This window comes from Salvia splendens, chromosome 11 (assembly GCF_004379255.2).
Source record: "Salvia splendens isolate huo1 chromosome 11, SspV2, whole genome shotgun sequence".
Classification (NCBI taxonomy): Eukaryota; Viridiplantae; Streptophyta; class Magnoliopsida; order Lamiales; family Lamiaceae; genus Salvia; species Salvia splendens.
Window position 1 is genome coordinate 7,953,018 of NC_056042.1, and position 14,145 is coordinate 7,967,162.

General features: G+C 34.7%; 1 protein-coding gene and 1 long non-coding RNA gene across 3 annotated transcripts; one reads left to right on the forward strand and one right to left on the reverse strand.

Moving 5' to 3' along the window:
- Positions 1-4,200: 4,200 nt before the first annotated feature.
- LOC121755112 (homeobox-leucine zipper protein ATHB-12-like) lies at positions 4,201-5,303 on the forward strand. 2 transcript variants are annotated; one of them, XM_042150405.1, is made up of 2 exons: positions 4,201-4,651; positions 4,800-5,303. In XM_042150405.1, the coding sequence occupies exons 1-2, from the start codon at positions 4,349-4,351 to the stop codon at positions 5,091-5,093; spliced, it is 597 nt and encodes a 198-aa protein (XP_042006339.1). In that variant the 5' UTR covers positions 4,201-4,348; the 3' UTR covers positions 5,094-5,303. The 2 variants fall into 2 exon arrangements, with proteins under 2 accessions (XP_042006339.1, XP_042006338.1); XM_042150404.1 differs by having other exon boundaries at positions 4,222-4,651; positions 4,794-5,303.
- A 1,397-nt stretch (positions 5,304-6,700) lies between these two features.
- Positions 6,701-8,683, reverse strand: LOC121755113. Its single transcript, XR_006040627.1, has 3 exons — positions 8,017-8,683; positions 7,727-7,799; positions 6,701-6,871 (listed from the first exon to the last, which is right to left on the reverse strand). It is a non-coding gene; the product is annotated as an uncharacterized LOC121755113 (long non-coding RNA).
- Positions 8,684-14,145: the final 5,462 nt, after the last annotated feature.

Sequence of the window (14,145 nt, forward strand, 5' to 3'; positions counted from 1 at the left end):
CCATTATGCTTTAATTTCGTTAAGATTATGCACAATTATTAATTAGATACAATAATAGTTATAGTCTTGCCTTGTGCTTGAGTGAAAATGGGATTATAAATGACGGAAGGAGGGAGTGTTTCTTATTCTTCACACCGAAAAGAAATGTCTCACTAAATTAACATGGAATAAAGGGAGTACTATTGTACCCCAGTTAAAGTCCTAATATATATAACTTTTTCTTGTATAGCCTCATAATTTCCAACTAGCTTATGCAATTGGTCCTTTGGGAATACCAAACTGCGAGATCATGAGTCTGTTACAATAAGGTATAAGATTCAAATACAACAGTTATTTACCTCTAAAAAACAGTGAGTCTTGCAATTTTGAAAAAATTTATGACAAACCAACCAGTAACCCTTGTATCATATTGTATGACAATTCAATGGCGAGGGCCAACAAATTTTAAACTTTAAAAGTGGTGTTGTCAATCATATTAAGACTGAATTGAAACCTCAATATACAAACTTGATCAATGCTACAGAACTAAGCTAAGTCTGGTCGATTTATCAATTGATCGAATTCAATATTCTAAAACTCAAGAGTCAAAAAGATGTTGAATTATTGTGTCTCGTTTGTCAAAAAAGAAATTGACTAATCGTACGACTATACAATTATTTCTTTCCCAAAAGCAACACAATCGCTTTACCTTGCTTCTCAAACACTAATGTCAAGGAGATGATCACCAAGTAACCACTAACCCATTATATTTGAATTATCTAAGAAAGCACTCATCTGAATAAGAATTAAGTAACAAGAAACCTATTTTTAACTATTTATTGATAAACTTGTAGTATATTGTACTACTATGATTTTAATTTTTAGAAGTTGGACTTAGGTCTTAGGATGTTTAATTGGGTTTAGGACTAGTTTCACTTTTTTTAAAAACTTTCTATCACTAAGAATGGGAGATGGAATGAATTGGACCAAAAATACAAGTGTTTAAGAGGAACGAGGCCAAATGTTGTGTTTCCTTATTGAACATAGGTGTATTAATGAAAATTGGATGAAATCAAAGTCTCAAATGTGACAAAATTTAAGGGGAAGGAGGGAGTTCTTATTAATTTTTTCGACTTATGGAATTCAAAACCTTGTTCTGTAGAGTATTATCTAGAAGGGTTGGATTTTGGGTAAACCAATTATTATATTGGAAAGAATTATACGAAACGTGAAACAAGTTGAATTAGTAACATCGGAATTTTTGTCAATTGAGTGTAGGTAATTTACTTTTAAATTACCAATTCCTTCAGTTTAAATTCCAAAATGTTCCCAATTGAGTGTAGGTAATTTACTTTTAAATTTCCAATAGACTTAGATCTAAATTTCCACGTGTTTTAGTTTGATGTGTTCACAATTCACATCTACCTTGGGTCATTCTTCGTTTAAAATTGCAAAATCTCATTTTCTTAGTAGTTCGATGTCCAAGTAGAAAGTTTTTTCACTCACATCTTTCATTAAAGTTTTAAATCAAATAGTTTTTCTAGAAACACCAAGAGTCACGATGTGGTGGCTAAATCAAACGCTCAAATTATAGGTAATTTGGAATGTTACAAGTTTCTAATTGAATCAAATTTGCTTGCCGCATACTATCTAATAGTATTTCGAGAAGTGGCAACGAATTGATTGTACTAGAAAGTCCAAACAATAATTACATATTCCCTCTATTTTATTAAAAATGAAACGTTTTTTTTTGGGATTATCTCATTAAAAATTAAACGTCACCTAAACGGAAACATCATTATCTCTACCTTTTCACATTTCTTCATTAACTTACAAAACAACAATGCATAAAATCTCTGCAGAAAACCAAATGTTCCATATTTATTGGGACCGACGGAGTACATTTTTTAGTTTATCAAAACCACCTTGTAGTTGAAAAGATGGAAAATATCATATATTGACTAGTAATAAAAAGTTAATGATGTATGATCAAAGTTATACAGAATGATTAACAAATAATTTCTCAGCTCTCATCCTTTAATAATCAATAAGAATGATTACTTTATTATGATCTTTTTAGTGTTATACTGCTATATACCACACCAGTGCAATTCATCATCCCAAGGTTAAAATGCAACCATTTGCGATAGGTACTTCCCATTCTATGTAGGTAGTGAAATAGTACTTACTTATTTGTGCAAGACTAAGTAAGAGAACTTTTATTAGTGATGTGATAATCATTTACCCTACAATGTAGAATATTTGAACTCTTTTGTTCAACTAGTAACTAAATAATATATCTAAAAAATAATTTCTCATACAATTAGGAAATAAAATTACATACATATAAACAGTTTGAACTTTGAAGTGTGCTTATCGTATCTACCTTAGCAAGTTGATTTTGCAGGACCTAACGACGAGATTATGGCGTGTATGGTTAGTGTGTGAGTGTTGCAGATGTTGATTCTACAAGCGGATTATCACGGTTTCAAGGAGGTAAGCATGGACTACGTGGGCCTCGTCACCTTATATTAACGACTTAGTTCGTCTTAGGATTTCTATCTCTTTCCAGTTGTGATGATCATTTCCTGCTTGTTTTTTTTTCTATGCTACTAGTGTTTGACCCCAACAATAGTCGTAATATTAAATCATGAAGTCAGTCCGCGTCCGCCTCAGATATGACGAGATACCGGTCTCATGCATTGCTTTGGAAAATTCACTAAATCCTCTTTGCTCTTGAGTTTCCTTTGAGCTTGCATCTTAAGCTTTTTTTTGGAGTTGTTTTGATGTTGTTATAGGTTTACAGTGTTCCCACAATTTTGATTTCTTAATCGTTGTTCTCTTGTTTTACGCTATTGAATAGAATTGACTCCTCATTTTGTTGTCTACACTTTTATTATACTACATCATAAACTCTTACTCGCCGTTTTTTCAGGAGTTTTCCATTTCATAAAAAAAAATCTTATTCCACCATAACTACAAAGTACTACTAGAAGAAGACTTGAAATGCAATACTTAAAATATTTAAACTTAGAAGAAATATTATTTTGAAATATGAAGTCACATTCCATTGATTATTCAAAGTCTCTATCTGTCTTGAAAATTATTGCTAGTTTGTCGTTAGGGTCAAGTCGACCTTGGAAGAAGACTTCCATAATTATCGTACATATGGCTTAGTCATCACCCACATAGTATCTATCGGAGTCCAAGTGTGTGAACATCTAGACTTTCTTATATATACTCAGTCCCCACACGTTCTTAACTATTTCCTATTTTCTTCTTTACTTATCGCCCCTAAACCCCAATACTTAGCCCTTAGACTCTTACATTATGTACATTATATTTCCATATTCGAATTTCCTTTTTCTTATAAACAAATTCATTTGGTATTTCATATTTTTAGAGAATGGTTCAATAATTGTCTTAATACTTTAGCCACAATTCAATAACATTTTAAGAGTGAGGATTGCATAAATCTTGTGATAAAGATTAAATATTTGTCAAACATATCTTCAAGCCTGAATAGTAAACACAAATATAGCCTATAAAAAATTGCATGGTCACATATTTGGGGCTCGAGTAAAATTAATTGAATTCTCTAATTATGTGGATTATATCTTGAACATCCCAATAATCAGGAGGAAGCAATTGCCAAATGGCAAGTGAAGCTTGGAATATGAAAAGGAAAAGGGGGCACGTAAGTAGCCACATTTTTTAAAACCTGGGAGCCACAGTGGCTGAATCCAATTGGATCAGTTTAGACAGCAAAGGGCTAATTTTGTCTTATCGCTAATGACGCAATACAACGTGTCAACTGCAGAGTGTGAAAACTACTTTTCTTTATTTTCCTCTACTCTATTCCTATTTTTTTTTTCCATCTCAACCAAAGATGACCCTTATCTTCAAACTAAATCCCCATCGCTTTCACCCCACAAATTCCCCCACTCATTTCACATATCCTACTCTATCTCCTTATGTTTATGCTGCAAATCCTAATTTCATCATCGCCCTTTTAATCATCAACTTAACTTTACTCCCAAATCTCGGCTTTAACATTCATTATTTCAGCCACAACTCTATTCTAATTTTTTAAGTGTAAATCCTCTAGTTCAAGTAATTTTCTTTGTAAGAGGAAAAATAATTGAATTGGGTGTGACAATATGAATGACTATAGGAAAAAAAATAAGATTAATATAGAGAAAGGCGACACCTGGTATCCTAAAAGAATAAGTGCTAGTGACTCCAGGCCCACTATATATCAAGACATACACGTTTGGTTTTATTTGACGTTAAAGATGCATCCACAGTGGCTCTACGAGCCAAATAAATAAGCGACAACAATCAAAGCTTTCCCAACGTCTTAAAAAGAATGTCTATCAATATTAAGAAGACCTCCAAAAACTCCAGGAGAAAAAGATTTAGCGATGACCAAATCAAGTCACTGGAGACCACGTTCGAGACCGAGGCTAGACCAGAGCTACACCTCAAGCAACACCTAGCTAGCCAGCTTGGCCTGCAGCCGCGACAAATTGCCATATGGTTCCAGAACAAAAGGGCTAGATCAAAGTCCAAGCAAATCGAGCAGGAATACAGCGTGCTCAAGTCCAACTACGATGACTTAGCTCTACAGTTTGACGCATTGAGGAAAGAGAATCAAGCATTGCTTACCCAGGTCTGAGGGTGTTCTAGTTACTAGTCATTTTACTGTTAGACATTAGTGATAGCTTAGATAGATTCATCAGTTTGAGCGCTTCCGATCGTCTAGTCCTTCAAATACTAGTTCAAGCAAGCACTAAGCTTTTCTCAATTCACAGGTGCAGAAACTCAGAAAGATGGCGGATAACAAGGATTGCGAGGAGGATGAAAAGAATCAAATCAAATTGGGAGCTACTGAGATCCCGAGATTGCTACTAGACATTAAAGGCAATGAGCTATGCATGCCATCCTGCGGCGAACTGAACGGGAGAGTGGATTACCTGGGGGAGGAGGCAGATGTTCTGAATATAGCTCAGATTGCTGAAAGCTCCTTAGCATCACCTGAAAATGGATGTAGCTTTGAATCCTGTAATTTTCTTGATAATACTGGCGGTAATGCACAGTGGTGGGACTTCTAGAGTGATCCGCGATATAGAGTGACTACGATATAGAGTGAAGATACGTGTGTGATAGATTAGAGAGCCAGAGTATTTAGAACTAGGTTACATAAACCATACTGCATACTTCTTCCAATTTTGATTTATGTTTGCTGTATGAACCCTGTGAAAGCCATCTCAAATTCTTGAGATGGATGTTCGTGATCATAAGGCAGAATCCAGACTTAGCCACGTGTTGCTTTTAAAGCATGGCATTCTGTTCCTCAAGTGAAAATATCAGTAAGTCCAACGGGAAAAGTAAACATGTGCAGCAGGTAGAAATTCATGCTGCTATATAACATTGGAAAATATAGGACAACCATAAATGGGGCTTAATTACACAGAGAAACAAAGGCAGCAAAACGATTGTGTGTATTAAAACATGTGATTCATTTCATAAATCTACATCATTCATTACTACAACATATACTAAATATTTAGCCTTCGTTTGGGTCATGATAAAGATGTTTTTAATGTTCGATAGGATTAACCATCTCTCAGGACCTCCTCTATATAATTAAGCCACCAGGGATGGTGAACCTGGTCTAGCAAACTAGAGAATCGACCTAATACATTGATAAGAGATCATTCTTCGGAAAATGGCAAAGGCAAGTCCTCCATCGAAATAAGTGTACTTTTGTGTTTGGTATGCTATAGAATTCACAAGTCCACTCAGAACTCTGTATAGTGGCAACCAGCATGCATTAATTAAGCATGTCATATACTCCATATTTATACCCAAAATTATATAGCGCACACATTTTTATACTCAATACTGCAGTACTTAATAAATAAAAAAAACAGAAATTGGACTGAGAACCTTATCAAACCATTTACCTTGTAGGATATCAAACATAGCGTGGTGAGAACTCAAACACCAAACATCTGAAATTTATATAACAGGGTGCAATTTGTTTGCTGGAAAGATTTTCTAAAGTACTAAAACTACATATTTTTGTCGAGGTTTGGGGAAAATAAAATGAGGTTGCACGAGTACTAGGAAGTAACAAAGGTCCGGTCTAGTTACAAGTTTTAGTTACTGTGTTTCAAATTATACAGAACTCACAAAACATTAAATGACTGAAAGCTTTCCAAAATTTGAAAGAATCCAGAAACTCTAAATTGTTTCATATATTTTATCCACCTTGTGTTTGGTATCTTACAGCGGATTGGATCTAGCCTGGAGCTTACCAACTGTTAACAAAAAAAATATCATTTTCTTATCATAAGAAGATTACTATTCATATATAGAGCACTCGACACAGAAGACTTTTACAGAAATATGGTATCCAAAGGATTCGACTTGTGTCAATAGAAATAAAGGCATAGACGACTTTTATATTTATATATGTGTAGACTGTAGAACACAGAAAAGAAAAACAGAAGCTTTCGCATTTTACTTGGCAATCTCAAATATAAAATTCCCATCAGTTTCGAGCTGCCAAAAGCATTCTTATTAAAACATCATTTAAATAATTGTTCTATCTATCCATCATAGTTCTGCCTAACTTTTTCAAAAGTTTCAAGGCAGATATATTAAGATCTATAACATTAAGAAATTCTATGCATTCATGCACTCACCTCAATCATGATAGAAGCTAGTAGTAGTATTTAATATAGTAATAAGAGAAAGAGATATTCTTAGAACATTGAACTTCTTAACAAACACTGGGGAGACACGAGAAGAAATATGACTAAATAACCCACTGCTGCAGATGTAGAAGTATTACCCTGTAAGCTTCATCCTCACCAGGAAATACCTAATCCAGTTCCTCAGTCAGGTGCATTTATAAACGCCGGTTAAAAAAAAGAACAAAATAAAAGTGATGGAACTAATCAGTTCAGATGTAAGAAGGCAAGATGGAAAAACCTTCTCCAGTTAGTGCAAAATATATTGTTAAAAGCTGAAATATTATAAAAGCTATGTCATCATATAAAAGATCCTTTCAGATATTAGAACTGTCACAACTGAAAATTTTCACTAAATTTCTCCAGATAAAACAGAAATAATGAAATGTCAACTTTATCCTTGTTATTTCAGAAGAAAGTAAGAAATAGAAAACAACTTCTATCATTGTTACTTTAAAAAATTTCAACATCCAGTTCTACTTTTCAACATCAATCCAAGTCTATAAGAAAAGTTGAGAATTAAAGGGGCTTGAATAATCTGAAACCTCAGATTCACATATACTGGAAAGTGGAAAGGCAACAATCTGAAATCCATTTATGCTCCGAAATCAGAGACGTAAAGTTAACCAAGCACAAAAAAAAGCACAGGCGAGGCAGTTGTGCTAATGGATTCATACACAAAACAATGGACCAAAGTGACTTTGGTTAATGGCAGATGAAATTTGAAAGCTCAGATGGTAAGCTTTTTGCATCAGCTGGTGACTACTACTGGATATGTGTATATTCATCAACTACTAGGTGTTCCCTTTCTGGAACTAATTCTTAATTGATGTGATAACAGTTTGATAAATCAAACATAAGCACCAAGTTTGTATGGCATTAGTGCAACCTCAGTAGTAAAAAAAATGGGGGTTAAATACATTAGTGGCAACCATTAAAGTTCACAATGAATCCATTCAAGACACATAGCCTTTTTTAAAACTTACTCTAGGAGCTCCATCAGTCCATTGGCACCAGAACCTTGCCCTTGGTCACCAATTTCCTCATATTGTCAAGCTCCTGTACCAAATTATTCAATTAGCCCAATATGTAGGGGGGTAATTGAAGTATAATCACTAGCGCAGCAAACCAAACAGCATATGCAAAATCAGAATCCATGAGACTTCCGTTGAAAGGATCAGAGTTGAATATATGAGGCTTCAATTCCAGGAACAGGCACATAAACACAGAAAGTGAAAAAATTGAGAACAATGATAATGAAAGATGAAACGGTTACAGGTAGTGCAGAAGTCCAAGGGTTCTATTGATCGAGATAATCGGTGGAGCTATTGGGCTCAGGATCGACGGTCTTGCTGCCGGTGATGGTGGTGAGAGCTTCCTCCGGCTCCGGCGCGACGGCCTTAAAAAGTACGGATATCTTAGATTTGGAGAAAATCGGGTTTCTAGGCCAATTGGCCTTTAAAGTTACGCAAATGTACCCACTCTGTTATCTATTCCAGTTATAGGAAACACGCCAACCTCATTGGCGTTTTGTTTTAGTGAAAACGCCAACTAAGATGGCGTTTTATAATGTCTCGTATTTTGCCCGTATTGTCTCCCATTACAGTTACGTTAAAACACGCCAATTGTGTTGGCGTTTACTACCTAAAAACGCCAATTGCGAAGGCGTGTTTATGAAATAAAAAACACCGACGGAAATTGCGTATTTTCTAAAAGACGCCTTCGAAGTTGGCGTCTTTAAGTACAGAAACGCCAACTACATTGGCGGGTTTACATAAAAAACGCCAACCCCAATGGCGGGTTTTTACAGACTGTTATAGCAGCCCCTCATCTTCCAAATCGCGAAAAACACACACCACACACCATTCGCGATTTTCCATAGTAGCAGCGCCTCTCGTCGGGAATTCCTCCTACTCTCCGTGATTTCGCCCTCCATTTATCAATCGGTGCTAGTTTCCCCAAAATCTTCCAATTTATTTGGTTAGTATACTTATCTTTTACATTATTAGAGTAATTGTTGGATACTTAGCTAGGGTTTGTAATGGGTTGCAATTTGAGTTGAAATATTGTGCATATGGATTATTTGTATGACGTTAGTGTTGATTATTATGTTGGGTTGTTTGGATTTAAGTGAATTTGTGTATAAATTTGATTATAAACCAAAATCGGTAGGGTTTTAAAACTTGAAAATTGGGCAAATTGATTTGGTTTATGTGGGTGTTGGTTAGTGTCTTTGTTTGTAGTTTGAATTGTTAATATGTGTATATTGTTAGGTTGAAATTGAAATTGAAAATGTTAGGTTGGTCAAACTAAAATTGGGTAAGTTGAATTTGTGGAGAATTGATGTATATTGTGCATTTGAACGGTTACTTTTGTGTAGGTGAATTGTGTTATGATGTTGAAGTTGTGTATTGTGAATTATTTGATATAGGTGTTCCATTTTGTGATATTGTATAAAATTGTTTGTAATTATTGAATTTGTTTAGGTTTGTTTATTGTTTAATTTGGAATATGAATGTGTGTAGGTAATTTATGGCATCTTCTTCAACTTCTCGTCGTCGGCTCTTATGTGGTCCTGAGGACCCCTCCGTATTATATCTGCAGAGACAACACGTCTCTAATAACATATGGCAGGAGTGCCATCGGAAGACGTACGGTGTAGAAGATACGAAGGAATCATATGGGATGTTCCCATAAATCCTCGTGTTTTGGCGGTTATAGATGAGATGGGGTTCGGCGGGATGTTGAGTCGTGTGTGGTCAACCGAAAGAACATTGACCACCATCTTATATCACCGCTTTGATCGAACGGTTGGAGGCCTGAGACTCACCGTTTCATTTTCCAGTCGGTGGAAGCGATGTACTTAGAAGACGTGGAGGTCTTATGGGGCCTCAAAACTGACGGTGAGCCTCTGACCGGTTACATCCCCACTAAGGATGTCGGATATTGGAAGGATGTTTGTTTGGATTTTCTTGGCTTTATTCCAGATGCAGTTGATCTAAAAGAAATGAACTGGAAGCAGACAAGCTTATCAAACCAACTGCGGATTGAGCTGAGTGATGACCACGAGCAATACATGTACAATCAACGTGCTCGTGTGTATTGTCTGCTGGTACTGGTGGTCTACTGATCCCGAACGCCACCGGTAATAAAATTCCCTTATTCTACATTCAGTTTTTCATGGATATAGAACAATGTGGTAGCTATAGCTGGGGAGGTGCGACTCTTGCCTGCTTGTACCACAATCTATGTGAAGCTGCACTTGGTAAGAGGACCGATGTCGGGGGAGCTCTTACATTGTTACAGCTGTGGGCTTGGGAGAGAATCCCAATTATTAGACGCAGATGCTGAACCCCACGCCCGTAGACTACTTACCATGTGCAGTCGCGTAAGTTGTCCACTAATTACTTTTTTAAGCCATTAATAAATCTCAATAGATGAATCCGCATCACATAAAACTTACCTAACTGAACCACTAATACAGCCATACACAAACAAATACCTAGCGCTGTGTATCAAAGATAACGCCATTTCTAAGTCTCTCTCGAGCCGAGACTTTCTGTATCACGGCCGTTGCCATATATATTACTTATTCAGATACTCATCACCAACAGCCGCCCTATAACAAAATGAAATTAAGTGCTACATGTCCACGCGTTCGATTGTTAATTGTTTTTGTGTTGTTCGCTCAGTAATTTAATTTTTGTTCGGTTTGTGCATGCCTAAGTGTAACTATGATGCAAGTAGAAAGAAAAGAATAAAGCCGTGTATCTCAATTGACAATCGCATCTACGTAAAGCAGAGGGAAAAAATGTACTATTCATTTATTTTTTCTATGATAAAATAATTTCTTCGAGGAGAAGGTGATCGATTTTCTATTCCAAAGAAAAATTACAAGAATTGTTATCTTGTCTATTTGAATATTTTCATCTTGTTTAGCAATATTTAGTAGGTCGTTAAGGAATTATAGAATACACTTAATAATAGTATATTAATGATATTTAGCGAAGAAGGTCTACACAAGAATCAATAATCAAGAATGTCTCTCTTTTTGGCCATTCTGAAACACCTTAGAAGTTAGATGCATTATGATTTTTCTTGAAGTTCTTTTTACCCTTGAATTTTTTAATATTGAGACTTTATGGCACGGACATCATGATTCTTTAGGCCTCACTTTTTGCAATTCGTTATCTCTCAAGGCTGATTGCACCTCGAGCAAAGTAATGGATCATTTTCTTCTACAGCGAATAGCATCCTGTAGTTGATCATAAGTTGCAAGACATTGAAAAGAAGTATTTTCGAGATCATCTATGGCTGTGTTGAAGTCCTCCATCTGCTTGATTTTATGTCTTTCTCATATAAACGTTGCTTCATGAAAAGTTTGTTTGCGCTCGATATAGTCATCTACAGACTTTCTAGCTTCTCCAAGATTCTGGCCATCGTCAACTCCTCCGCCACCTCCCTCAAAACTTTGTCGCTGAGGCATAACACCACTTCACTATGCGCCTTCGTGCGTATTTCATTTCGCTTTAAAGCTCAACAAAATAGCCAACGACTACTTGATCCTACAGCTAGGCTTTAATCTCAGCTAACTAAAATGATCCAACGGTAGCTGAAACTACTGTATAACAAAATTTAAAATTGAGAGCTGAGCATTTATAATTATAACCACATCAGACTGGTTTTCACTAATTTCCCTACTCTCGGAGAAACAAAATATATTACAAAAACTCCAACCGCAAATATTTGTATGAAATCAACGCAACAAAAACAAAACATACACAAATTATTGAGGATATCAATTTTAATAAATGGATGGAATAAAAAACTGGTGTTGCTCTATTTACTTCTACTATTTTGCATCAATTATATTTAAAATTATACCAAAAGTTATTATAAAAATTTAAATTGATTACAGTGGCATTTTTGTTATTTCTTCCGAAACTCCACTTTTATTTATTTATTTATAGATAGATACTATAATCACTGGCGGATCTATTAAGGAACAAGGGGGTACGAGTGTACCCCCAAAATTTCGTGCTAATAGTGTATTGAACTAATGCAAATGACTTATATTATAATTGGTCTAGTGGTTGGATTCTTCAATTGTAGGGCAGGAAACGAGGGTTCGATTTCCTTCTGCCACGATTTTGGATGCGACCCATTTTACCCACACACTCTTTTATAGATCTCTTAGGATTTGTTTTTATTTTTTATTTTTCTCTTTGTACATTTGCTTTTCACTCATTTGTAGCATTATTTTTACACTCTTTTATACATCTATTTTGAAGTATTTTTATTTTTATTTTTACTCTTAGTAACATTTTTTTCACGTAGCTCTATTATGGCTTTGTGTCCTTAAATTGGTGTTTTTTCTTAATTTAAATTTCAAATCATAGTATATAAATATATAAAAATTATTTTTAATATAAATATGAGATATAAATTCTATAAAAAGTGTTAGGATGCACGTCTCTTTTTTTTGTTTATAAAAGTAATTGAATTTTTTTTGAATAAATTAAAGATAACTTTTAATATAAATAATATATTCTTTAAAAAGTAAAAAAAAATTTCAATAATAATTTTTTATGCTATACGATAAAGTTTCTTAAGCAAAATTAAAAACAAAGATTTTATTTTAAAAACGGAATAAAGAGAAGAGAATAGATCACTCGGATTTTGAAGTTATGTATTGTTGTTACACTTTATCGTACCCCCGAATCAAAAATCATGGATACGCCACTGACTATAATCCAGCAATACTACTAATGAATAATTAATTCAGATAAATTCTTAGATTCAATTTGAAAATTATGTATGCAAAATCGCTTAAAAGTTATTGGATATCACATGCGACGTTGAGAATTAATAATGTGTTATAATGTCATAAATACTTTTTTTGCTATATATATATATTAATATAGGGATGTATTCATTTCCTTTTCCTATATTTTCTCCTTTTTCCTTCTTAATATCAGCCATTAGATTAGAGAAATGGACGGTCAAGATCAACATTGGGTAATTAATCCCGTGTTGCATTATTTGTCCTATTTTGTGCATTATGAGGGTACAATAGTAATCTAATAATGGCTGGAAACCGCTACGAATAATGCACCACATGGTCACGAGTAATGCATATAATTGCCTATATAATGCACAATATGTGAACTGCAATGCATACGAACAAGATGTGCTGTGTTATGATGTTTGACACACGTTTCTTGTTTCCCTAAGGGTTTAATAAGCTTAGGGGCTAGGGTATAGTACGTAGACATGTATGTAATCTTCACATGGTAACGAGTAATGGATATAATTGACTATATAATGCACAATTTGTGAACTGCAATGCATACGAACAAGATGTGCTGTGTTATGATGTTTGACACACGTTTCTTGTTTCCCCTAAGGGTTTAATAAGCTTAGGGCTAGGGTATAGTACGTACGCATTAATAACAAATTATAAAACTATACGAATAATTCACCAATTGTCACGAGTAATGGATGTTATTAACTATATAATGCACAATATGTGAACTGCAATGCATACGAATAAGATGTACCATGTTATGATGTTTGACACACATTTCTTGTTTCCCCTAAGGGTTTAATAAGCTTAGGGGCTAGGGTATAGTACGTAGACATTACTAAATGCACGTATGTAATCTTCAATCGTTGATTAACCCATATACACAATACCTCTAATAATGCATAATATACTGAGATAATGACAATTAACAACTACATAATGCACTACCTAAACCAAATAATGCACATACGTATATTCCAATAACAACAATTTGTTAGTAATGTCTACGTACTATACCCTAGCCCCTAAGCTTATTAAACCCTTAGGGGAAACAAGAAACGTGTGTCAAACATCATAACATGGTACATCTTATTCGTATGCATTGCAGTTCACATATTGTGCATTATATAGTTAATAACATCCATTACTCGTGATAATTTGGTGAATTATTCGTATCGTTTTATAATTTGTTATTAATGCGTACGTACTATACCCTAGCCCTAAGCTTATTAACCCTTAGGGGAAACAAGAAACGTGTGTCAAACATCATAACACAACACATCTTGTTCGTATGCATTGCAGTTCACAAATTGTGCATTATATAGTCAATTATATCCATTACTCGTTACCATGTGAAGATTACATACGTGTCTACGTACTATACCCTAGCCCCTAAGCTTATTAAACCCTTAGGGGAAACAAGAAACGTGTGTCCAAACATCATAACATGGTACATCTTATTCGTATGCATTGCAGTTCACATATTGTGCATTATATAGTCAATTATATGCATTACTCGTGACCATGTGGTGCATTATTCGCAGATACCAAAATGTGGCAGTTACTTTTCCGTCAAATGTCAATAATAACCATGTAATG

What these genes read in the sequence shown, in the direction of transcription:
- LOC121755112 (XM_042150404.1), top strand. Translation starts at nt 4,349, where the DNA reads ATGTCTATCAATATTAAGAAGACCTCCAAAAACTCCAGGAGAAAAAGA. An exon ending in ATCAAGCATTGCTTACCCAG is followed by an intron (nt 4,652 to 4,793) that starts GTCTGAGGGTGT and finishes CTCAATTCACAG; the next exon opens with GTGCAGAAACTCAGAAAGAT.